Here is a 23,572-nt window from a genome sequence, read left to right on the forward strand (position 1 = left end):
CAATCCCAGTTAAGTGAAAGTTTGTATGTTTGAATAATGACTCTACCATTTTCTCCAAACCCATATCATCATTTCTGGGCCATCCCCAGAGAATAAACTTTTCTGGTTAGGTCAGACCACACCAGTTATGTCTCAGGGTCTTTGCTTGAATTAACATCACCAAATGATATCTTAAATTTGAGCATGCCCCCCCCTGCCCCCTTTCAGAGTTTTTAGCTTTTTTGGCAAGGTCAGTTTCATATGAAAATGAACCTTCTGGAAAAATCCAGATTTTTAAGTGTTCATGGATGATAGCTCAGGAAACTTGGCTCTAAAAAATCAGTGGTGGACTGCCGCCAGGCTAGTTCAGTCGGTAGAGCATGAGACTCTTAAAAACCAGTGGCAGAGGGGAATTAGCTTAAGTGGTAGAGCGCTTGCTTAGCATGCAAAAGGTAGCAGGATCGATTCCCACATCATCCCCTCCTTCCTCCCATTTCCAGACTACCAATGGTATCTGGTGAATACATTAACTGGATTTACCTCTCAGAACCACTCCCTTGTGTACTTCCATGCTAGGTTAAAAAAAAGAAATGAAATTTAAAAAGTGGCATTGCCACCAACCACAGAAATACATTCAAGTACAAAGTTACTGGGGGTCATAAGCACCACACAAAACAGGCAGGTTAACTGAATACTATCTGGTTGGCTGTCCTCAAAAGTAAAACTGACCACTATTCCATATAATTCAAGTCACGTTTTTTTTTTTTTTTTTAAAAAGAAGCAGGACAAAGAATAACTTTTACCCATTATGATTTATTCTCTACAATACTTCATTAAAGAGTTCAATGATTTGCACTCAGAAGTTATATAGCCAAGAGGCAACCAAGTGTAATACAAAGAATTGGTCTGAAGTCTTTGCACTGAAGGCCATACAGTCTCTTGCTTCAGAGAAATAAGAACAAAAATAAACAGAAAGAACACATAAAGAGCTCCCTAGGCTCCAGAATCCCAATAGAAAATAACAGCAACAGTTAGTGAAATTGTAGATAACATATCATGGAAAACAGATCTTGTGGAAAATATTAAAATTAACACCCAGGACTTCTTTTGTATAGATGATTTTTATTATAAACAACAAAATATATGTAATGTCTCAACTACAAACCTTTCATGTTGAAAAGATCTCTAACATGAGTTGTTTTAATACTATGAAGAGAAAAAGTTTAAGAATCTCACAGTGGAAACAATCCAACGCTGACAAACTCTAGTGATCAAAGACATTCTCTTTTAGTTAATGTAAAACAAAGACAATTCATAATTACAGAGAGAATGTCCTAGCTGTGGGTATCATGAGACAAGCCAACTTTCCAGACCAAAAGGCACTCACAGCTAGGGATTAAACGAACTCCGAACCAAGCCAGCGAGGTTGGGCTGGTTCCTTGAAAACAGTGGTTACCTACTGTACAGCTTGAGCAACCCAAGGACAAAAGAAACTCAGCAGAAAATATTCCCTTTTCTTTAAGCCCACCACTGTCACACATGTACTGGCCACCCTCATCACTGCTTTGGTGAGCATGTGGAAGGCAGTTGAGTTCCAGTTCAGAGCTGTTATCTCCCTATGCAAAGCTGCCACATGGATGATCCAAACTTGGTATTTTTCCTGAGAGCCACCTGCCACACATTTTCACGAGGTGACCATGACTATACACTCCAGGCTGCTTCCAGACTAGGCCCTGTTCAGGATGGACGGACAGTGCCCATCCCTTATGGGGCTGAATAATTTTCCTTGATCAATTCCTGAGTCCCCTTACATCAAGAGGAACTCGAGCACTTCCACTGCCAGACTTGTGTGGGACCACAAGGGAATGTGCAGGGAGTTAGCCTTCTTCACTCCAAAAACCACTGAGCCCACTTCAGTGTAGTGCTGGGCATAACCAGCCTGATTCTTGTGCACTGATTTTTTTCCCCCATTTCTTGGGTTTTTAAATTTTCTGTTCATTTTCTTAAATGGCAGGTATCCTACCCCACCCTCAATAAAATAAAATAAAAAATGTACTATACATTGGGGAAGACAAATAGGGCAACATTTCTACAAGAAAAAATAGGTTTGAGGAGCATGGCACTGTAAATGCTTGCATGACCAGTCTCACTGAGCGCGCTCAGGGGTGAAAGTTTAGCACCAATTTTTTTGCTTTTTTAACCTTTAGAAATTAAATACAACTTTTAACATAGAATACTTGAACAGTAATGAGTGTAGCCCTATGTATCAATACTGTTGCACAAACTGGAGGTGGGTGGTTTAGTCCAGAGCTGACCACCCTGACATCAATCGGTGGCACCTAAGAGGAACTGTTGCCACATCTATTTGTAACAGGACACTTATTATTCTCAGCAGCAGGAAATCATGAAACGACCCCTTCATCTTCATTTACATTGCAAGGGAAACGTGGCAGGCTGCGAGAACCCAGCACTGCAGTGAGGGGGGATGCAGCCTAGGCACCCTGATGTCACCCATGTTTTCCTCACACGTCCCAGGTCTTCAAGAGCAGCACAGGACGGTGCCAAGCAATCCCACTCACCCTCACCTCACCCATTCCTTCCAAGAAACTTGACAGCGATGCCTAGAAACAGCATGCGTCCTTTCTTAGATTGTGCCCCCACTTCCCCACCCCCCACCCCAAACCTGGCAGAAGAAAACTCAAAAGATCTTTTGACTTGAGTATTTGCCCATTTCGGAAAGCCACACCACCATCACATAAACTTTAAAAAATAAGTTAAATCAAAACATCATGTTCACTGGGTGGTCACCGAATCCACCTCGAGTTCTCTAAGCATGTTGTTGAAAACCAGTGTATCGTCCTTAGGATCCTTTCTTCCAACTGGCCACCTCTTCCCTGTGAATCACTTTAGCAGTGCCTTTGTGACAATGTTTTCAAAGCATCTTCCAAGTCCCCTAGTTCTACAACTTTGCGACCAAATGAGTTAAGATAGGCAAGAGGGAGGAAGAACTTGCTGACAGCTATTTGGAAATCAGCAACAATGGAAGGGGGAAATATGTCACATGAAAGTTTGAATGACCTAGAATAAAATGAGCTATTTGGAATTTTGCCCTCGTGGGCTGAAGATTCCTAGCATGTTAGGAAAGATAAAGATTCACTTTGTTTAATTACACAGCTTTGTTCTAAAGTCCTGTAAAGGACTGAAACATCAAGCCTTCCCACTTCTACAGGCAAACCAGAAAAAGGAATTTCCCTTCTTTAAGGTCCCTTGGGATGTTTGCCGGGAAAGAAAACCAACTTGGAGACCCTGGATTCTCTCTTATGATCATGTGTCCTCCTAAAGCCCAACCCAACTGCTTGTTTGTACATCAATGCTTCTGAGAACCTAGATCCAGCTATAGGCACTGCTACCAGTAGAGAGTGAGGTAGCCGGTGGTAAGGAAAAGGTCTCTCCTTTCACACTTGCATGCAGCAATGGCATCAGGACCTCCCGTGGGCATCTCCATTCCATTCCTCAGCAGGCTACACACCACAGGGCTCTGTTCAATACCAGAAGACTCAATGCAGTAAGTGCCAGAAAATCCAACTGACAGTGGGATGAGAATTAAAACCTTCACGGCTTATTGAGCAATGAGATCTGCAACGCCATCCAAAGGGCTTCCGATCTTGAAGTGGGTCTCTGTCCAGGAGCCTCAAAGGACTCATGGTGCCCACGTTCAACCCTAACATGGCGTCCATTTATGAAGTATAGAGGTTGTGATCAATTCTTGGTATGCAATAAACTGGAAGTTTAAAAAAAAGGAATTTAAAACAACCTAAAAATGTTTCTTGTTGGTCTCCGTTGCCCAGACTGCCAGGGGAATACACCTACTTGATCTGGGGAGGCTGAAGGGGTGTGTGTGGGGTAAGCCTTCATGGATCATCAATTCCAGCTTCCAGTGTGTGGCCAACACACATGGCAAATCACCAGATAAAGTCTTCTGAACCCACACAGTAATTCTCCTAGTCATGGAGGAGCCCCAATCCAACGGAACCCCATATTGAGGAAAAGCTGAAATAAGGCTTGGGCCCCTCAAGTTCTGTTTCATTCAGTGTAACCCCACCCCACCCCTCAGTCAGTGGGAGGCAGGCTTGGCAACGGAAGCTAGCATCATAAAATGGTGCAGTAATAGAAGTAACTGGACCAGGAAGAGGAGGCATCTGCTCCAATGATGTCATAGCCATTGGTGGCCACAGGGGGGTGGGACTGGTCATGCAGCCGTGTGTCAGGAGTAATGATTGTAGAGGGGCGGGGCATGAAGAGTGCCATTCTGGAAACAGTGCTGTCGAGAAGCAATATATTCTGCATAACTGATTGTCACCTTCTCACTTCGGTACCTGTATAAGGAAACAGGAAAGGGTATCAGGAACTCCAAACACTTCATTTTCTAAAGTCACTCAGCAGAGAAAACCAAAAGCTTATTCCACACTTTGAAAGAATAAAATGGAGACCAAGAGCAATATAACAGAAAATGAAAGACAGCACAAGAAAACAGTGTTATTACAAATGAACAAGATGAAAAAGCACAATCACAATTCACCCCTGAGAATGTATTTCAGCACATCCCACCTTTAAACACTAAATACGCTTTTCAGGCTGCTTGTAAGCAATCTGCTACTGGGGTCTGGATGAAGAATTTTAAGGTCAAATTACACGGGTGGCAGACTGAAAGATGGCTGCACCAAAACCCAGTACAAACTACATATCTATTTTCAGGTTATAATGTGATAAATTTGACAGAAATGAAACCTCAACTTGCAGAAGAGCAACAAACACATTATTATAACTAAAAGGGTTACAGATACCTAATTTTGGGTCAAATTCTGATGAAGCAGGTTAAAGGGTCCTTGGAGCTATATAGCACAGATCTCAATCCCCAGATGAATATGCCATATCACAGGGTCATCAGAACAGAATTCATAGGACTTTGGCTTTGCTCTGGAAAGAGCCATGAGTCAGGATGCGAAGCATGGGGTGTTACAAACCTATGGAGCCTACTACAGACCACAGGAGCTGGGTGTGACAATCCTTACCCAGAGCCATCTCTTTCCCACTGTAATCACTTCTCCACTGCAAGGTGATTATTCCTGAATTTTGACAGGGAAATGGCTGTTCAAATAAATTATAATAATAATAATGCTTTGTATTTGAAGTGGTTTTTTGTTGTTGTTCTTTTTAAAATTTTTGGAATCCAAAGCATCTCAAAAACACTGGATTATCTTCCAAACAGACCTGTGAGGTTAGTATAGGATAATTCAGTATTTTACAGATGAGGGGCCCAAAAGAGGCCTATAGAAGCCCACAGAAGCTAAACCTTTCAGTGTTTCCGATTTCAATAAGAATGGGTAGAGAACTGACATCTACTGATCACCTACAACATTGCCTGGCCCTGGGCTAGAAATTCTCCACACATTACCATATCACATCCTAAAATGTAAGATATTATCATTCACATGTTACAGGCAGGAAACCAGCTCAGAGAGGTGGAATAACTGGCCCGGGTCATACAGCTAGTAAGTGGTCAAGCTGGGATTCAGACCCTAAGTCCATGTGCATTCTACCACACTAGGCAACCTCCTTGCAGAAGTATCCCCCCAAACAGGGGAGGCATTTCCTTTTAACTTTTTGTAAAAAGAGTTTTCTGACTTTCTGAATTTTATGCTGCCTGACGTGTTGTCAGGAAGCAGCAACTCAGCTGACCCTGGACCTCTACACTGAAAGCCTTCTTTCCTAACTTCAGTCTTCCCCCTCAGCCTCCCAACCAAGTAGGTGTGGCAAAGACATCCACAACATTCTCAGCAGGCCTAAACCTTGCTCCGACCCTGTGCTCGGCTGGGCTGTGGAGAAGCACAGGATGCTGGGAGAGTCTTTGCTCTTGCTGCTGCTGCTTCCTCAGACCTTAAACTTAACCACACTTGTTTGGTTTAGGGACACTAGCAGACAAATTTTTCCTTCTTCCCAACAAAAGTATCCTCCATCCAACCCCAATTACATTAAAATGACAAGGAAAATGAGACAGTGGCTTACCTGGTGAGTTTGATCGTTTTTCTGAATTCACTGGTAATTGGAGCTTTAAAGCCACCTTTTCTGAGCAAGGAGTCTATTGTCTGGATCTGATCCCAGTCTGAGGAGAAGAGGCCACAATGAGGTTAGTGCACACTCACACAAGAGTGGGACATGCTCTAATATGTCCAATGCAAAAAGAGAAATGTGATTCCAGAGTGCTAGGGACAGAGGAAGCCCGAGGCACTGGCCCCCATGTGCCTGGAGATTGGTCTGCCTCACTCACAGTCCAGTAGAGACTGATACATGAGCCGATAGCCCGAATATGCCATAATGGCTGTCCCAGGCTCCCTGCTCCTGTGTCCTTCCTGTCAGATGTTACTCCAGTATAATTATCTAGGAACAAACTTGGTCCCAACTTAGACTAGCCTGTTCGCCAGCATAGCGCTCATAGCCAGGGCTGCTCTGGGGGAAGAGAGGAATTTAAATTCAGCAGCTTGTATTCCTTTGTGTGGCCCTCCTTCAGTTTGATAACTTCTAGGAGTCTTGTTTTCTACGATAAAGAACTGATAGCAGGAAGGAAGGTGTTCCCTTAGGAAGGACAGGGAAGTTGTTCACACATATTATCATTGTGTTGTTCTTGCAAATTTTTAACAGATAAAAAATATCAAATTGAAAAACCAAAGAAAACTCTCTAAATTACTATACTAGGTGCCCCAAATATTTTATTTTCCAACCAATTTTCAAATGGCAAATTTGATCATTTACCTAAGTTATCATTCTAATCTCATCATTAAAAAACACTATGGTGTGCCTCTTTGTAAAGAAGTGTGTTAGATTTATGATCTCAAAGAGGTGGCTAAAAGGTTTCCTTTTTATGCTACATCCACACTGCTTTTGAAAAAGTTTAACTACCACCGCAATGGAAACCAACAAGGCAATTGCTTTCTACATAATTAACTGATATACTTAACTGGATATTTTTCTCTATTCCAGGTTTACATCCAACAAATACTGCGTTCCACATATTATTTGCAAAAACAAACTAATTTCAAGAATGAAAGAAAACTGGGTTACATATCACAGAATACAACCAACATTTAAAGGTACTCTTGTAGATATTTTTTTTTGGGTGCCTGGCTGGTACGGGGATCCAAATCTGCCCAACCCACTTCCTACCTTTAATGTCCCTGGTATAAAAACTTCTTAGCTGTCTTTAAAAACAGTAGGAACTATGTTTTGCCCTACCCATGTGTTTTAATGATTCGTGATCAGAAGCTCAACACCCACTGATATAGGCAACTTGCCTTATTAATAAGCTCTATGATATAGTCAGGTTGATCACTGGAATTTTGCTAAAATTACCACTATAGTTTAAGCAACCAAGAAATAAAACTCTTCACTGAAAGCAAGTGTCTGAAACAAGCAGGCAAGTAAGGAAAGTATGTTTCCCTCTCTTTTCCCAGTTCCCAGATCTTTCTGGAAGTTTACCCCTCATTCTATAGAAATTTGACAGGTATTAAGAGAAAGAGAGGCACTCGTTTTTGGTAGCAGTTGGGCTGAAAGATGACACATTGCACTTTCTAGCCCCTTAACTGATACCACTATGAATGGCACCCCATTTGTCCAACTCACCTTGTTCCTTAGCAACCTCAGGTAAATATGTGGCTGTACGTTTGACGCCTTTTTCATTGATGAATTCAATTCGAATCCCATGGACCCCTACCTACAGAAAAACACAGCCAAGTAAATGGAACTTACTTATCCTAATGGAGCTTCAGTCCCCACATATAAATCAACAGTGTTTCCTGACCAGCTTGACCCAAGTCTGGGAAAAGGAGAACTTCTTGCTTTTCATGACTTTATCTTCAGGTACAGAGGCCAAAGAAAGTTCAACTTTAGAGAAGGGTTGAGTGTATGTGTAGCTACCTCTCTGAGAATATGAAGGTAATAAAAATAAATTCTTTAAATAGTTCATCCAATAATTTTGAATATTTTACCTTCAATATATTCCATTAAATTAACAAACCATAAGGTTTTTATCATTATTCTTCATATCTGATTCCTAATAAAAACTTTTACTCAAGGGCTTGCCAAGAGGGATGTTGAATATTTTCTTTTATCCCATCCTTTCTTTCTTTCTTCTTTTTTGGCAGCTGGCCACTACAAGGAACAAACCTGGATCTTGGTATTATCAACACCATGCTCTAAACAACTGAGCTAACTGGCAAGCCCCCCATTATTTATTATTAGACTTTGGAAAAAGACGTGGAACAGAATTGACTGGGAAAGAAATGGGGGAAGAAAGCCTTTACATTTCTTCCTACTCCTAATATAGCAGCCCTTTTCTGTCACTTATGTTGCCCACAATTGATTACAAACTCAGCTTTCACATTCTTATACCCTCTCTCAATGAAGGAGATACATTACCATGTACTAACCCGAACCCAAATGCAACGAGAGATGCAGAGTTCCAAATGCAGCTGTTCTCACCTCCCAGTCCAGGTAATCACTGGCATCCTCAAAGTTAGTAAGGAGGGAGACAGAGCAGAAAAGTTTAGGCAGCTCCTCTCGGGTCAGGGGGGGAAATCGGCTGTCCTTAAGTGCACTGGAGGGGGACAGAAAACATAAGTGAGGCTGCTCTGAAGTTGGGAGCCAACATCATGTGGCCCACTTTATCACATCATAGAGCCCACATACTTATGAATACTGAGGTATGCAGAGGACATCTATTATCCACAACACTAATATGTTAAAAACAACTGGATGCTATTCACTGTCTGTACTTGAACTGATAAGTGACTCACCAGATTAAAAGCCCTTACATTTCCTGAGTACCAAAAAGAGAACACTGAAAATGTATCACTTAGAAGAAATAAAGTCAGGCAGTTGTTTCTGATTCTAGCCAATTTATCTAAAGTTCTTAACATGTGGTGTCATTACCTGGTTAACGTGTATTCCCTGAGTCCTGAATGAAGATTCATGGCTGAGAAGGTCCCAATGCAGCCACGAAGCCGCTTGTCCCGCCCTGTCTTCCATGTCACAAAGAGTGGACTAAAAAAAGCAAAACACAAAACATTCTCCAGCCCCAAATTAATCATGGATAATAACAAACCTTTTGGCTTTGTCCCTGTGCATTTCTGTTATTGCCCAAAAGGATTGTTTTCTGAATTGCTAGCTACCTGAAGGACTCTGCCTTTCTGAAGTTGCACAGCCCCTGGCTGGAAACAGAAGAAACCTCTACGAACAAACATGAAGAAAAGCTCTGTGCAACCTTTCCTACTTCCATGCTGACAATTCACTTTGACACCACATTTATGTACTATTTTATTCTTCCTCTTCCCAGGACTCAACTTTTCCTTCTTCTAATTCTCCACATTCTTCTCTCCTCTATTCTTATTTTTAGGGGTGGCCATGTTCCTTAGCTTCATCTTTCATGACAACACACCTCACCTTTACATTCCCCACCAATCTGCAGGCATTCTCTGCAAGCCCTCATTGTGCCCATAATTATGTCTGCCCCTGCTAACTACAAATATTTCCTGCTCATAATTTTCAGAAAAGAAAAACAATGTCTCCTCAAGAAAGCTTTCCACTAGCAGATGTTGCCATTTTGTTTCTTGGCCAAACTTACAGTTCATTAGGCTACATCAGATTGATGGTGATAGATTTTTGGAAAGAGCTTACAGGGCTATCCCTTCTTCCTGAGACTAACGCCCTTACCTCCATCTTGAGTTAATCACTTCTAAAAGGCAACTTAAGTTTTCAAAGTTATCTTCTTCTCTGATCATTATTATAAAGGCTCCTAGCAGATGTCCAAACTACCCATCTTTTCCTTCAAAGCACCTGCACAGCACCAGTCAGTTATGTCCCCAAACCTACTCACAAACCCCTCAAGACTTCCACTGCCTGCAGGATGTTAATACAAAACCCTGAAAAGAACAGCCTAAACCCTATATGCCAAAGCCATCACTTGTTCTTCTAAACCCGAGTCCTTCTTCTGTGCGGGACGGCCAAGATTTCACCCAGGCTCAGAATCGCCACCTACTCAGCCAGGAGTTTACTGACCATGGTACCCCATGGCAATACTTCCCTAAAAAGTCAGCACTTTTTCCTCCATATTTCTTCTCCAACACACTCACACAGGAGTAACTTCCCCTCCATTACTATTTAGCTCTGTGGGTGTGTGTGATCTGCCAACTCAACAAGTCTCCCAAGAGCAAGGACTTCTTCATATTCTTTCCATACCCTGCCCAGGGTTCTGTACAGCCTCAGTAAAGCAATCAACAGTTGAGGAATGAATGATTTTAGGTCAATGAATGCTCCAAAAGCATCCCCTAAAAACAAAAATCGAAAAGCAGCAGTGCTCTTCAAAGCCAGCTCAGAGCTGCTTCCAATTCTGAGGAAGAAGAAAACACTGGCATGAGTTTCTTCACTTGATGCTTTACACATATTGCTTATTTAAATCATTGATACTCTTAGGGAGTTTGGGACAAACAACGGTTTTTTGTTTTTTTTTTTTTAAAGATGACCGGTAAGGGGATCTCAACCCTTGGCTTGGTGTTGTCAGCACCACGCTCAACCAGTGAGTAAACCGGCCATCCCTATATAGGATCCGAACCCGTGGCCTTGGTGTTATCAGCACCGCACTCTGCCGAGTGAGCCACGGGCTGGCCTGGTACAAACAACAGTTTTGAACCAAAAATAGTAACGCAGATTCTGACTTTCTTGATGGCATGTCAGTAGCTCTCTGGATTACCATGGGATTGCTGTTGAACAAAGTGAGGGGACTTCTGTTAATAGCATCACAGCTCCCAATGAATGAGAGCTCCTAGTCTCCAGCCTCATTCCTCAGACACTCCCAATTTACTTGAACTTCAACACTACTGGGATCCCCAATGGTGTGATGATGTGACTTCTCCACTTCAGAGGTTAAACGACCTACCCAGTGCCATGTGAACCAACAGAAGGGCCAAAAACAAAATCCCCTCTGATTTTCAGAACATTAACAACAAGCCTACAACCTCCTCCAAATGTAACCTAGCGCCCTTTCATTACTGAACCCACTGAATACTCTATATGTTGTCTGGACATTTCTCATCATTCTCTTCCCATGTGCTCAGATGATGTTATAGCTTTATAAGTAGCAGATCCTCTCAAGAGAATGACTCCTGAAAGATGCCGTGACACCCTCTCCTCACTGACCCCGGCATCTGATTTACTCACTAGGGGTCATTGGTGAATCTAGGAAGTCGTGGCTGTGGGAAGCCATAGAGGTGACAGTAGAGTACGTCAAAACAGTAGCAGCACATCTCTGCAGTCACCACCAGATTCTTAGTGGTGTTGGCAGTTCCGTTGGGCCGAGGGATAGGGCTCAGCGCTCCCGATGCGGGATTCATTCGTGTGATGGGAGAGTTTCCAGGTCCCAGAGTTAAGTCCGACACATTCTCCCGTCCACTGCTGCTGTCCACATGCTGGTGATTTTGTAGAGGTCCTGAACTAGAGCCAGGGACAGTTGTGGACTGGTTCCCGTGACTGTGCGTTCCACTTCCAGATAATTTGGGTTTCTTGACCCCACAACAGCCTGCTGCCAACTTGGGCTCGAGTGGAGGAACACAACGTCTTTTTCCCATCCTGATTCAGTGCTTGAGGTCTGGAATGCTGCAGAACCCTAACCAAAAGAAAAGTTAAGTGTCAATTGGAATGGTTGGTTAAAAGGAGAGAACAAAAATCAATGAGAAAGAGTCTATGTGGACAGAGTAAAATTCATCAAATTCTCTTTCCTACCTGAACCTCTAGTTCACAAGGTCAAACAGGGTCACAGACCAGAAGGGCTGGAAGGGTCCGAGTCCCAGACAGGGACCCCTAACCATTTTCTAAAGGGAAACTGTTTTTCACTTTCCATAGAGCTTATGACCACCATGAATGGAGGCAGGCAACAAACAGCTCCCTCTTCCCCAAGACTCCCCAGGGCAGAAGAAAGGGTGGGGCAGCAGCCAGCATGAAGCTGGATGGGGACATTTCAAAACCAACTGGAGGACTGCACTTAACCTGTCAGACTCATCATCATCATCGGGTATTTTCTCTACCTTTCTTAGAGGCTCCAAATTGAACTATCCAATTTTTTAAGAACTCCAGAGGAACTTTCAGGCTTTTCCTTGTTACCCACATCCTGTTAGCATTTTCCTTCTATGTAATTTCCGCCCCAGACCACAGTGAAGATGAAATGCAGTCAGCTGTCATTCTGAAAAGGGCACACCTTTTAATACAAGGCTCCCACCTTTTTGTCTTCACAGCTCTCCTTCTCCAGCCCCTCAATCATTTTCTTCAGTTCCCCTCTGAACTCATTCCAATTTCTATACATTTCTCTATCCTTTCAAGACCCCATTCAAAAAAACTGCAACCCGTTAGAAACCTTTATTCACACAAATGACCCAAGCTTCAGAGTCCTTTTGTGAGGTAGCCATTTCTGTCCTGTCATAGCCAGGCAGACAAATACAAAGCCATTCGGCTTAACAAAATGTGGCATCATAGGGCCAGGGAGCTAGTCTCCCATCTGATAATGTGAAGGGGAGGAAGGGTTATCTTTTCACTAAATTTTTTTTTCTTAAAAAGCCCAAGGTAAACACCACAGTCAAGGGTTCAGATCCCCTTACTGGCCGGCCACAAAAAAAAAAAAAAAAAAAAAAATGCCCAAGGTAAAAATGAAATGTATAGCTATAACATGACCAAGGTCTTTTCTGTTGTCTGAAAAGTGTCAAACCTCAACAGAATCAGGAAAATAGATGCTAATTATTTCAATGTTGGTAATACCAAAGTTTGTAAAATTCTGCTGATTTGAGAAAATTATACTTAGTTTTTTCTCAGGTCATTATATATGTTATTATTTTGGCCAAAAGATATGTACATATAAACATATATATTTGTATTATCCTACCTATGTTTTTCCCTGATTTGGACAGGTAGCATATATGTAACTGTCTTTTTAGGCAATGCTCTGCAATACAGTATCTTGGCTATAAATTCTACAACCTTTCAAATCAAATTAGATATTTACATACTCATTTGCAATATCATTATTTCTACACAAACAACTTGTCACTTTAGGTTGAATGAGATACAAACTTTTACAAATATTTGTTTATGCTCTTCATATATGATGATCTATAACAAAATACATACCTAGGGCAATTCTGAGTGAGATGAAAGTTGTTGATAGCCAAGAATAATAGCTTGCATGCTTCCATGTCTGATTTGAAACGGGCTTCTTTTTGAGAAAGCCTTATGTACTTGATATAATAAAACCTCCAATGACTAGATTGTTTCTCAGTGTGGAGGTCATTGTCTTATTTAGACTGTCAAGAGAGGGAGCAGAATTTTTCAGTTAAAAATGCTGCTTCCAGGCTGGCCAGTTAGCTCAGTTGGTTAGAATGAGGTGTTGATAACACCAAGGTCAAGGGTTCGGATCTCTGCACTGGCCAGCCGCCAAAAAAGAAAAAAAGTGCTGCTTCCAGAGCCAGATGGCCTTGGTTCAAATCCTGATTCTTCCAAGATTAACCTCTCTCACCTCAGTTTTCTCAAAACAGGAATAACAACAGTAATACTTGCATCCAGGGGTTGTTAGAATTAAATGAGTTTAACATATGTAAAGGGCTTAATACAGTGCCTGGCATGTGGTAAGCATCAATACACAATAAGCTGCCTTGATCATCCAGGGCTTTGTTCAACTGTTCTTGCTCCCACTAGGAAGGTCAGGTCTTGGCTGTGCACTCAGGGCTTAGAGCAGTGACTGTACAGAGCAAGTATTCTCCACACAGGATTTCACTGAACCCTCTAAACCACTCAACAAGGCAGACAACGTTACCATCATTTTACAGAGGAGAAACCTCGGGATTAATAAGAAAACCTGCCCAAAGCTACACTGCCCCTAAGTGGTGGCGCTACTACTTGGACCATAGTCTAACTGTCAGACTTCATGGCCTGGGTCTTCTCACCAAGCCACAAGAAGAATGAGACCTGCCAATAACATCCGTTGGATTCAGTCCCTTTCCTAAGGACAAAAAAAAAAAAAAAAAAAAAAAATACATTCTAGGGTATAGTAAAAATTAATCCAATAGTTTACAAAACCTTGCTAACAAAACTGGAACAGGGGAAGGAAAAAAAAAAAAAAAAATCAAAAATTAAGCCCAAAGCCAACATTCTGGCCATCACCTGAAAAATGATCAGTGCCTCCATCCTCACCACTATCATGTGAGTCCACAATGGATGTCACTGGCCTGAGTTCTCACTTGACTCTGCCTTGTGCATAACTTTGGGCAGCAGGCTTAGGACACATGTTAGCTGAAGCAGCAGGACTATCTCCAGAGAGCTGGAGTTTTAACAGGGCTATCAGGGCCCTGAGGCTCTGCCTCTACAGCCCCAGAATTAAAAGAATCAACAAGAAGGAATGAAACACAAAGGTTAAAAAAAACCACACCACACCTTTCATCATTCTCTTTATACCAAACCACACCTGAAGGAAAAGTTAAATGTTATGAAGTGGCAGCAACAACTCAGCTATTCCTTAGCAGGCAATTATCAGGTAGGTACCTGACTGGTTTGAAACACCCCAAAGAGCAATAGAAGGGATTTTCAAACCATACCAATGCAGATGAACTCAAGTCTAGAAGACTCTGCCTATACACCACATACAATCACTGATCTACACTGAGGCATAATCATGATTGATACTTACTGTTTACATTTAACAATTCCCCAACCCCCTTCCAAACTATGATTTGAAATGAATGGAACCAACCAAAATCTTGTGGCTTTTTAAACCCAAGCATTACTCTGGAGGCCACTAAGCAAACAATCCACTCCATAGTCTCCATTAGTGACCAAAGGCAGAATTTTTCTGCATCAAAAATATATTAGAAGGCATTTCTTCAAAAATTTATTCCATAAATTTAAATCTACGGAATATTTCAAACGTAAAGTGGAGACAACAGTATAATGAACCCAATACCTAGCTTTAACAATTTTCAACATATGGCCAATCTTATTTCATCTATACTCACTGTACATCACCTACTGAAGTGCAGAAGGCGACCTCCTCCTCCTCCTACTGAATTATTTTGAAGGCACATTTTTAAGAAGGCCAATATTTTACTTATCTGCCAACATAAAGCAAATATTAACTGAATTACAGGTAAAGAATATGAAGTAAACTAGGGTGCTGGTAGTAAACAAAAGCTTCTTAAACAATATCAACTACTATCTACCAATTCCATCAAAACTTTCTCTTTAGGTTTGAGACTCTTCTACCCCTGTTTCCAACAAAGTAGGCATCTTATCACAACTAAGCAGTTTCATACTCAGCTTCTAGAGTGGCCCTAATGATCAAGAAACACTTGGTGCTCCAGCAGCTCGGGTTTTTAGACTACAGAGTAAAATACTTCAGAATAATAGCATTTTGACAGAACAGACTAAACAGCTTTTTTTTTGGGGGGGGGGGCAACTGGCTGGTATGGGGATCCGAACCCTTGACCTTGATGTTACAAGGCTGACCATCTTTCTGACCAGCTAAAAACAAATACTCTAATGACATACTCTACCTTTTCTAAAACTGCATGTGAATTTGTTCTCACCCTTCCCCCAAACCTCATAAAACTACCACCAATGGTATTTTGACCATAGTAAAAGTCATAGTGAAATTGGTTCACCTGAAACAAGTGGAATTGGGTGTAAAAACCCGTTTTTTTTTTTTTTTTTTTTTTTAAAAGATGACTGGTAAGGTGATCTTAACCCTTGACTTGGTGTTGTCAGCACCACACTCACCCAGTGAGCTAACCGGCCATCCCTATATGGGATCCAAACCTGTGGCCTTGGTGTTATCAGCATCACACTCTCCCGAGTGAGCCACGGGCCAGCCCCAAAACCCCTGCTTTTTAAAACTGTATATCACTGAGACTGTTCCACGCCTTCAGCTGGTTACTCCTGCAAAGCTGAGGTCAAGGGCCACTTTTAAAAGTCAGCGGTAGTGATCCCCTTTTCATAGTTTTCATCCACTTTAGGACAATCAGTGAGAATGAACTAGTTAAAACTGGATTTCCACCAAATGGAGATAATACTCATACTCCACAAAAAGCTGGGGGAAATAACAAGAACCACTGTCTTTAACTTTTTCTCTTAAGACCTTCTGACCTTGCAAGTGTCTATTTAAGTGGACCCTTAGTGTTGAAAGTCACCACCCTGTCCTCAGTTATGCAGCTGAATCCTCATCGCCCCTTTCCTTGTAAGACATGCTCCCCCTTTACCTGACATACAACACGTCATTAGGGTCCACAACAAAGGCCATTCGGTGACTCCTCCTCCCTCTCTGGGGGAAAACCGAGCAGTACAATGTTGTTCTGCGGCTTACAATGCCACTTAGAAATTGCAGCCAGCACTGAACGCGACATCACCCTGAGCCTGAGAGGCCGGGTGTCATTTGTGTTTTATCTTTCACAACACCTAACACAGGGCCCTACATACAGTGTACGCACTAAAAAAAGAAAGAAATTGCTGATTGTTACCAACAATCTTACCTACAATCTTTTAGTAATTTTATTTAAGTTTGCCTTTTTTATAAGCATAACCTGATCTTTAGCTCCTTGGGCTGCTGACTGTGGAGTGTCTCAGAACCTGAAGGTGACTGAATTACAAGTACCTATTATCAACAATGTCAACTCTATTCAGCCCAAATCAAGGGATGGTTTAATCATTATTCACACAGCAAAGTGGAAAATTCATTCTAAAAATTAGGTAAACTATCATCTAAATTCAGTTCTTGGTCCAATTTATACTGGTAGCTGTTGTCTTTGCTAAAACACATCAGTAACTGGTCAGTCCTGGACCTGATCTCAAATGCCACTTTCCTTTGACAGGTCATACAATTGCACTTGAGAATTCTTTTTTCCTTTTGAATGATGGGGCACTTTAAGGCCTACCCACTGGAGAGTTATTTGGCTGGGTGGCAATTTATGACTTCAGGGATTAATACAAACCATTTCTCAGAAATTGCTAATGTTGGGTTGGCAGTTAGCTCACTTGGTTAGAGCAAGGTGCTGATAACACCAAGGGCAAGGGTTCAGATCCCCGTACTGGCCAGCTGCCAAAAAGAAAAAACACTGCTGATGTTTATAAACAAGGTACCAAGACCAGTATGTGAGGACACCCTCACTGACATGGCTGGTTGGGCAAAAGGGCCTTCCTCCCTTGCTGTGTGTCCCTTCCAAGGCTACCAAGTTCATTGAAAACAACAAGCTGACATCTTCCCAGAGCAGCTCCCATTTTCAGAGGACAGAGCCCAGGCTTTCGGGTTACAGCCTAGGCTCAAATCCCAACTCTGACTTGCCGTGTCCCAGCTGTGCAAACTCAAGCAAGTTGTCACATCTCTGTAAACTTGGGCTACTGTTTCCAGTGTTTTTTGTGAGCATTCAATGAGTAAGACATGAAAAGCTCCTGGCAGTTCTTTGGCACATAAATACTACTTATCAAGTGTCTGCTATTACTAATACTACCACTACTCCTAATAATAAAAGTAGGGGGCTGGCTGGTGACTCACATTGGAGTATGTGGTGCTCATAACACCAAGGTCAAGAATTTGGATCCCCATAACGGCCAGTTGCCAAAAAAAAGTAGCGTTGGCTATAAAAATAACATAGCTCTGAGTTCTTACAATTTCTAGAGCAATAAATGCCCTTATAATACAGTTCTATTAAGAACTACTTTGAAGTCTAAAAGATCATATTATTAACATGGGACTATTACTCTAATGACCTTGATGTTTATCCTCTTTGGAGAGCAGTGGCTTCTAATAAAATACTCAGCATTTCATCTTATTCTGAGATGCCAGAAAGCAAAGAATACTGAGCTGTCTGAGAATTATACAGAGTTCTATCCCAGTAGGGTCTTCATTTAAGTTACAGACATACACTAAAAAGAGATTAAACTTGCTAAATATGCTTTAATTAGAGAAGTTGACACAATGAATACTAATGAAACTAATTTGTCAAGTAGTTAGATTTCAAAAAATAACCTGATTAAAATATCTAGGAAAGCCTAGATTCACCTTTTGAAGACAAGCCTCAAAACACCTTATTATTGGAGGGCATGGTCTCATAAAGACCAGGCAGGTGGGAAAGAGGAAAAAAAAGAGGTCTCTGCATTTTCTTCCGTTATCATTTAGTGTCTACATGTCTGTTCAAATCAGGCCTTCCACAGAAAGGAACAGGCTGTTGTTTCCTTTATGACACAGAGTTGAAATTCAATTTAATAATTATATTAGGGTGCTGAAATGGCACCTGAGCTATAATTCAGGCCTACTTATGGAACTATTCCAGGAAATAGATGAAAAACCCACAAACATTCTGGTAACTATTCCAAATAATCACTTCTATATTTTTGAAACCTCGTCATAGACACACACACATCCAAACTATTTGGTATGTGAAAATTCTCCCCACAAAATACAGATCTACCTGTACGATTGCTTTTAAGATTATAGATTAAAAAACGAAAACAAAAAGCTCACACAGAACTATACATTTTCACATCAACTTAAAGAAAAACATGAATATAGGAGTCAAAACTTTCCTTTTAGCCTCCCTCCCTTTTCTATATGACCTATAACAAGGTGCCAGATCCTTCAGGGCCTCAGTTCTTTCATCTGTAAAATGAAAACATTTGTTCCCTGCCTCTCTCATGGAGGGGCTGCAAGACTCCCTTGAGATGTGAATCACTGAAAAAAACTCTCAGAAGTGTTAGCATACGGCTGGCCCCTGGCTCACTCAGGAGAGTGCGGTGCTGATAACACCAAGGCCATGGGTTTGGATCCTATATAGGGATGGCCGGATCGCTCACTGGCTGAGCGTGGTGCTGACAACATCAAGCCAAGAGTTAAGATCCCCTTACCAGTCATCAAAAAAAAAAAAAAAAAAAAAAAAAAAAAGTGTTAGCGTACCGGAGCTAGCTAGTTAACTCAGCTGGTTAGAGTATGTGCTGATAATACCAAGGTCCAGGGTTCAATCCCTGTACCGGCCAGCAGCCAAAAGAAAAAAGAAGTGTTAGCATATTATCATTAATAAAGTCAAGTGAACAGAGCAGTAAAATATTTTTCTCAGAACTTTGTTTAAAGTTTACACGTAGAATTTTATTTTCAAATCTGCGATGAGATTTTCAAGAAACAATATCATCATAGATTTATGACAAAATGTTCCAAAAAAAATCCCTGAAAACTAAAACCTTATGAAAGAGAAGCAGTAATTGACCTTGACCAGGAACTGAATTAACCTGTGCATCAATTAACCTGAGAGTTAAGACAATCTCTTTGGTTGTCTTTAAAAACTGGGTGATTTGGGAAGGGTTAGGAGCCAGACCTTCAGTGCTAGAAATATAAAGGAAGTGTAATGCTACATCACCATCTAGACCACTCAAATAGGGTTATGGAAAATAAATGTGTCTTTGCATATTTAAATTATTTTAAAAGAGAGCAAGTAGAACCTCCTCAACATTAGAACCTCCTCATGAAAGTAGAAGCATACAATGTACACCGACTTTCTAAAATCCTAGCACAGACTTAAAACCAAAAACAGCAACACAATTCTATTCTGAATATGTCCAAGGTAATACTCACTGAAAGCAGAAAGTTTGTATTGCCAGCAGAACAGCTACAATAGCGGAGGGGAGCTATTTTGGCTCTGCAACAAATTTTCTTCCTTTTGGTTCCATTCCTTCTTCCTGTACCTATGATGGAACAAACATTTGGTGCAGTGAACAGACAGAATCTAGGGAGTGCAGAGGTGAGATATGGTTTTTGAAAAACTACAATTCAACAGAGCAATTTCTGGGGGGGGGGGGAAACAGCTAAAGAACAGGCTCTCCTGCAGTCTTGTGTCCTGAACCACCTCATCTTAAGAGTCGTCACCAATAAGGGAGGACACTGAAGACCAAAGATTTTATTGAACCTGAGCATGAGACACATTAAAACTTCCCCCACCACCAATTTAAATCAAAACTTGCTCTCAGGCCAGGATATACCATTTCAAGGCTCTCCACTGGTTTCAGAATACAAACATATCCCCAAATCTTCTGCAAGGATAGTACTGAAGAATTACTAGACAGCATGCCAAAGCCAGGGACCTGAGAACAGGCCATCTTTTTACACCAGGAGGTAACTGTTGGTAAGAATCATCCATCCTTACTCTTAGTCTTGCATAAATCTTTTCATAATCTCTTCACCAACTCTCCCTACTCCCTAGTACTAGGAAATTGAACTATTCCCAAAGATGTAAACAGGAGACTCCAGCACCCACCCACTCTGTCCTAGAAGAGGGCAGTGAAAGAGGATAGGCCCAGAGGGATGAGGGTGAGGGAGCGTGGCAAAGACAGTAGTTCAGATCAGGACAGGGAATGGAAGAGAGTAAAGAACGAAGGGTAAAACTTCCAACCTGGGAGGGAGAGAGGCATAAAACCCAGAGTGTAAGGTGGAGTTATAACGGAAATGGGGGCCACGGGTGGATAATTAAGGAGAAATTAAGGGTGGGGTTAGGGAAAAAAGAGGAAGAGAAAGCGCTCGTGTGAAGAGTTTGGCAAGAAAATGATGAGACAGAGTGAGTTAAGGAAAGGCGTAGCGGGGAAGGCAAAGCAGGCAGAGGGAAAAGGTGAAAGGTAACCAAAAGGATGTGAGGGAAGAGTACGGGTCGCTCGGGGAGTTGGGGAGACGACAGAGTGACGGGTACAGCAGCTTGGGCCGAGCCGCGGGGGTGGAATCCAGACGCCGGCGGGGGAGGGGGCGGCGGGACGGTGTGGGGGGGCCCGCCAGGCGGCGCCGGAGACCACCAAACTTTACACCAAGACTGTTTCCTGGAGGGAGTGCAGAAAAGGAGCTGGAGTCTCGCGGCCCGGGGCAGGGGCGGCCGCCCACCCCTCTTCAGCAATGCCTCGCGACCCTCCTGCCCTCCGCGGGGACACGCGGCCCGAGGCCCCGCCCGCCGCCTCTCACCGCCGCCCGGGCTCCCCTCCCCCACGCTGCCCCGGGACTCACGCCCAGGACCCCGGGGACCGCTCCCGGACCCTCTGCCCGCCACGGGGTGAGCAGGCCCCGCGGGGACGGCAGCCGGAGGGAGGCCTGGTCCGGCGGCAGGGAAGGAGGCGGGCGCGGCGCAGCCCGAGTTTCCCACCTTTTCTCCTGGCCCAGACGCGGCCGGGGCGGACGGGACCTCTCGCGCTCTGCCTCCCCTTCCTGCTTCATGGAGCCATGCGCCTGGGTGGGAGCTAAGAAGAAAAGCGGGCCCGCAGGCGGGCCGGACGCGCGGCGCGGGCGGGGTGGGGCGAAGGAGGCCGGCGGACAGGCGGAGGAGGAAGCGGCGCGGCGGCAGCGACGGCCGGGAAGAACTAGAGGTATTCCCCGGGCGGCTGGAAGACTGAGTCGAGCCGGGACCCAAGTCCTCCAGTATCCCAGCAGCCACCGGAGGCAGTGAGGTAATGGAGGAAGAATGTAGGGAGTCCTCCAGTGGGCCACACGCTCTCTAGCGATCCATGGGAACCATAGAGATCAGAGAGCCGCCAGAGCACCGCCCCACTACTGTCACGTGGCCGCAGTTCGCGCACTTTATTTGCTGGCGCTGACTCGACGTGGTTGAATTTAGGACGCTGCTTTCCTTTCGTGGGACCGAGTCTCAGGCAATTGGAATAAAGAGGGACACACGCGGAAGGCCGAGAGAAGGCCCGCGTCCGTTGCTGCGCGCAGAGAGAGCCAAGCCCAGCCGGGCGCCGGGCTGTCAGGGCCGGCGCACTGCACGCCGGACCGCCCGGCCTGTGCGAGCGGGCGTGCAGCACGCCGGGAGTTGTAGTCCGGGCCAGCAGCGTGGTATTGTCCAGGCCGCCGGCTATGTGCACCTTTCTCGCTGCCGGGCCCTCTCCCCGTGTTAGCGACCCCATACTGAGCAACCAACGGCTATTCTCTCCAAGCGCCCACGCTCACGTCGCCTCGCCTGACCGGGCTTCAGTCTTCGAAAGCATCCTGGAAGAGGCGGTTCAGAGTAGCCTTAAATCAAGCCGACGACAGCCAGAGACAGGGCCTGGTCCCGGGGATTGCGCCCGGCTCGGCACCATCCAACTCTCACCTGTCTAGCCAGTCTCCTGATGCACGGGGGAAGGACAGACTCACCCAGCTTTTGGATGATGGTCAGGGCGGCGCCAACTCGCATCAAGAGTCCATCTCTACAATTTGCTCCCTCGACCCCAGCTAGAGATGACTTCAGTGGAACACCTGCTCTACTGGATTATTCACTGGGCCGACTAAGCACATTCTTCAGCACTAGCAGAGCAAGGGCCTCAAAAAGAACAGCATTTAAAAGCCATTTCTTAAAAAATTAGGAGTAAATACGACCAGCCGCCAAAAAACGAAAACGCGGAGTAAATAATTTTTATTTCAAATACTTATTTTTGACAAGATTTGACCTTGTGATAGCATTTTTATTTTTAATTACAAATGGGATTGCCCCAAAAGTCTTAATTCTGCCCGTTTCTCACTCTAAGGGCCACAAACATAAACTGTCTAGGCCCCGCGGCAAAGGCAAGCCCTGATTTAAAGTAGTGCCTATCTTGTTAAGAAAACGGACTCAAGACCACATATGATAGACCGTTTTGTGTTTTGCTTTTCTGTTGATGCACAAAGGAATCTTTAACATGTTTGTCCTTAAGGACCAAAGGAAAGTATCTAGTAAAAAATGCAAATCATATCTAACAGTGAAGCTTTCCAGCAAAAACCTTCTGCTCTAGAATGTATAATGTACACAAGCATAATAAAATCTACTACTGCAGACTTTAGCATAATTACCTATGGACAATAAAACCCGAGGCAACTGAGTGTCTCTTTCATTCAGAGAACAGGACAAAGGATGACAGAGGAATGAAGAGACAGTTATGCTCTTGGAACAGGAGGTAACTTAAAAAAAGGATGATTTCTATAGCAATCTTCATAATTCTTGACACAGACTTGATTCGCTTATCTGGGGTTGAGGCCACATTTGCCAGTTTCCAGTCTTCTCTGTCTGCCTGAAAAACTACAAATTAGATAATCATATGGCCAAGAGCCAGAAGTGCAGGAGGCAGAAAGCCAGAGGCCAATTTTTTTGTTGTTTCTGAATAAGAAGGCCAAATCCCGACTTAATCAAAATAAATTTTGCGTAGTGAAGGTCTTTCCTGCTGAAAGTCTTAAAACATGGCATCTGGAAAGAGGCCTTATTCTATTGCTCCCAGGGTAGTACTATATAGTCATTAAACAGCCCACAGATAGGGGAGTTATTGCTCCCTGGTTATCAAGCTGCCAGGAAGTAAATGATGGAACTAAATTCGACTTAGAAACACTTCCAAATTAAAACAAAAACAAACCTTGCTTTGAGCTGTTGGAAAGGCATTTTGTTAAGAAGTAGGATCCAGATGCTGCTGTCGTTTCTAACTGTTGCTGAAATGAAAAGGGTCGAGACTTAGAAAAAAGTCACTTCAAGGTCACCTCATGTCAGCA

At 43.2% G+C, this 23,572-nt stretch overlaps 1 protein-coding gene across 2 annotated transcripts; it reads right to left on the reverse strand.

Annotated features, from left to right (window-relative positions):
• Positions 1-2,658: 2,658 nt before the first annotated feature.
• On the reverse strand, positions 2,659-21,489 carry AMMECR1L (AMMECR1 like). Of its 2 annotated transcripts, XR_010023417.1 has the most exons (9): positions 21,225-21,489; positions 19,679-19,788; positions 11,248-11,692; positions 8,965-9,075; positions 8,515-8,629; positions 7,657-7,747; positions 6,046-6,142; positions 5,052-5,250; positions 4,274-4,355 (listed from the first exon to the last, which is right to left on the reverse strand). XR_010023417.1 is itself a non-coding variant. In XM_063095048.1 (8 exons), the coding sequence occupies exons 3-8, from the start codon at positions 11,652-11,654 to the stop codon at positions 4,244-4,246; spliced, it is 933 nt and encodes a 310-aa protein (XP_062951118.1). In that variant the 5' UTR covers positions 11,655-11,692; positions 19,679-19,788; positions 21,225-21,489; the 3' UTR covers positions 2,659-4,243. The 2 variants fall into 2 exon arrangements, 1 of the variants encoding a protein (XP_062951118.1); XM_063095048.1 differs by lacking the exon at positions 5,052-5,250 and having other exon boundaries at positions 2,659-4,355.
• Positions 21,490-23,572: the final 2,083 nt, after the last annotated feature.

This window comes from Cynocephalus volans, chromosome 1 (genome assembly GCF_027409185.1).
Source record: "Cynocephalus volans isolate mCynVol1 chromosome 1, mCynVol1.pri, whole genome shotgun sequence".
NCBI lineage: Eukaryota > Metazoa > Chordata > Mammalia > Dermoptera > Cynocephalidae > Cynocephalus > Cynocephalus volans.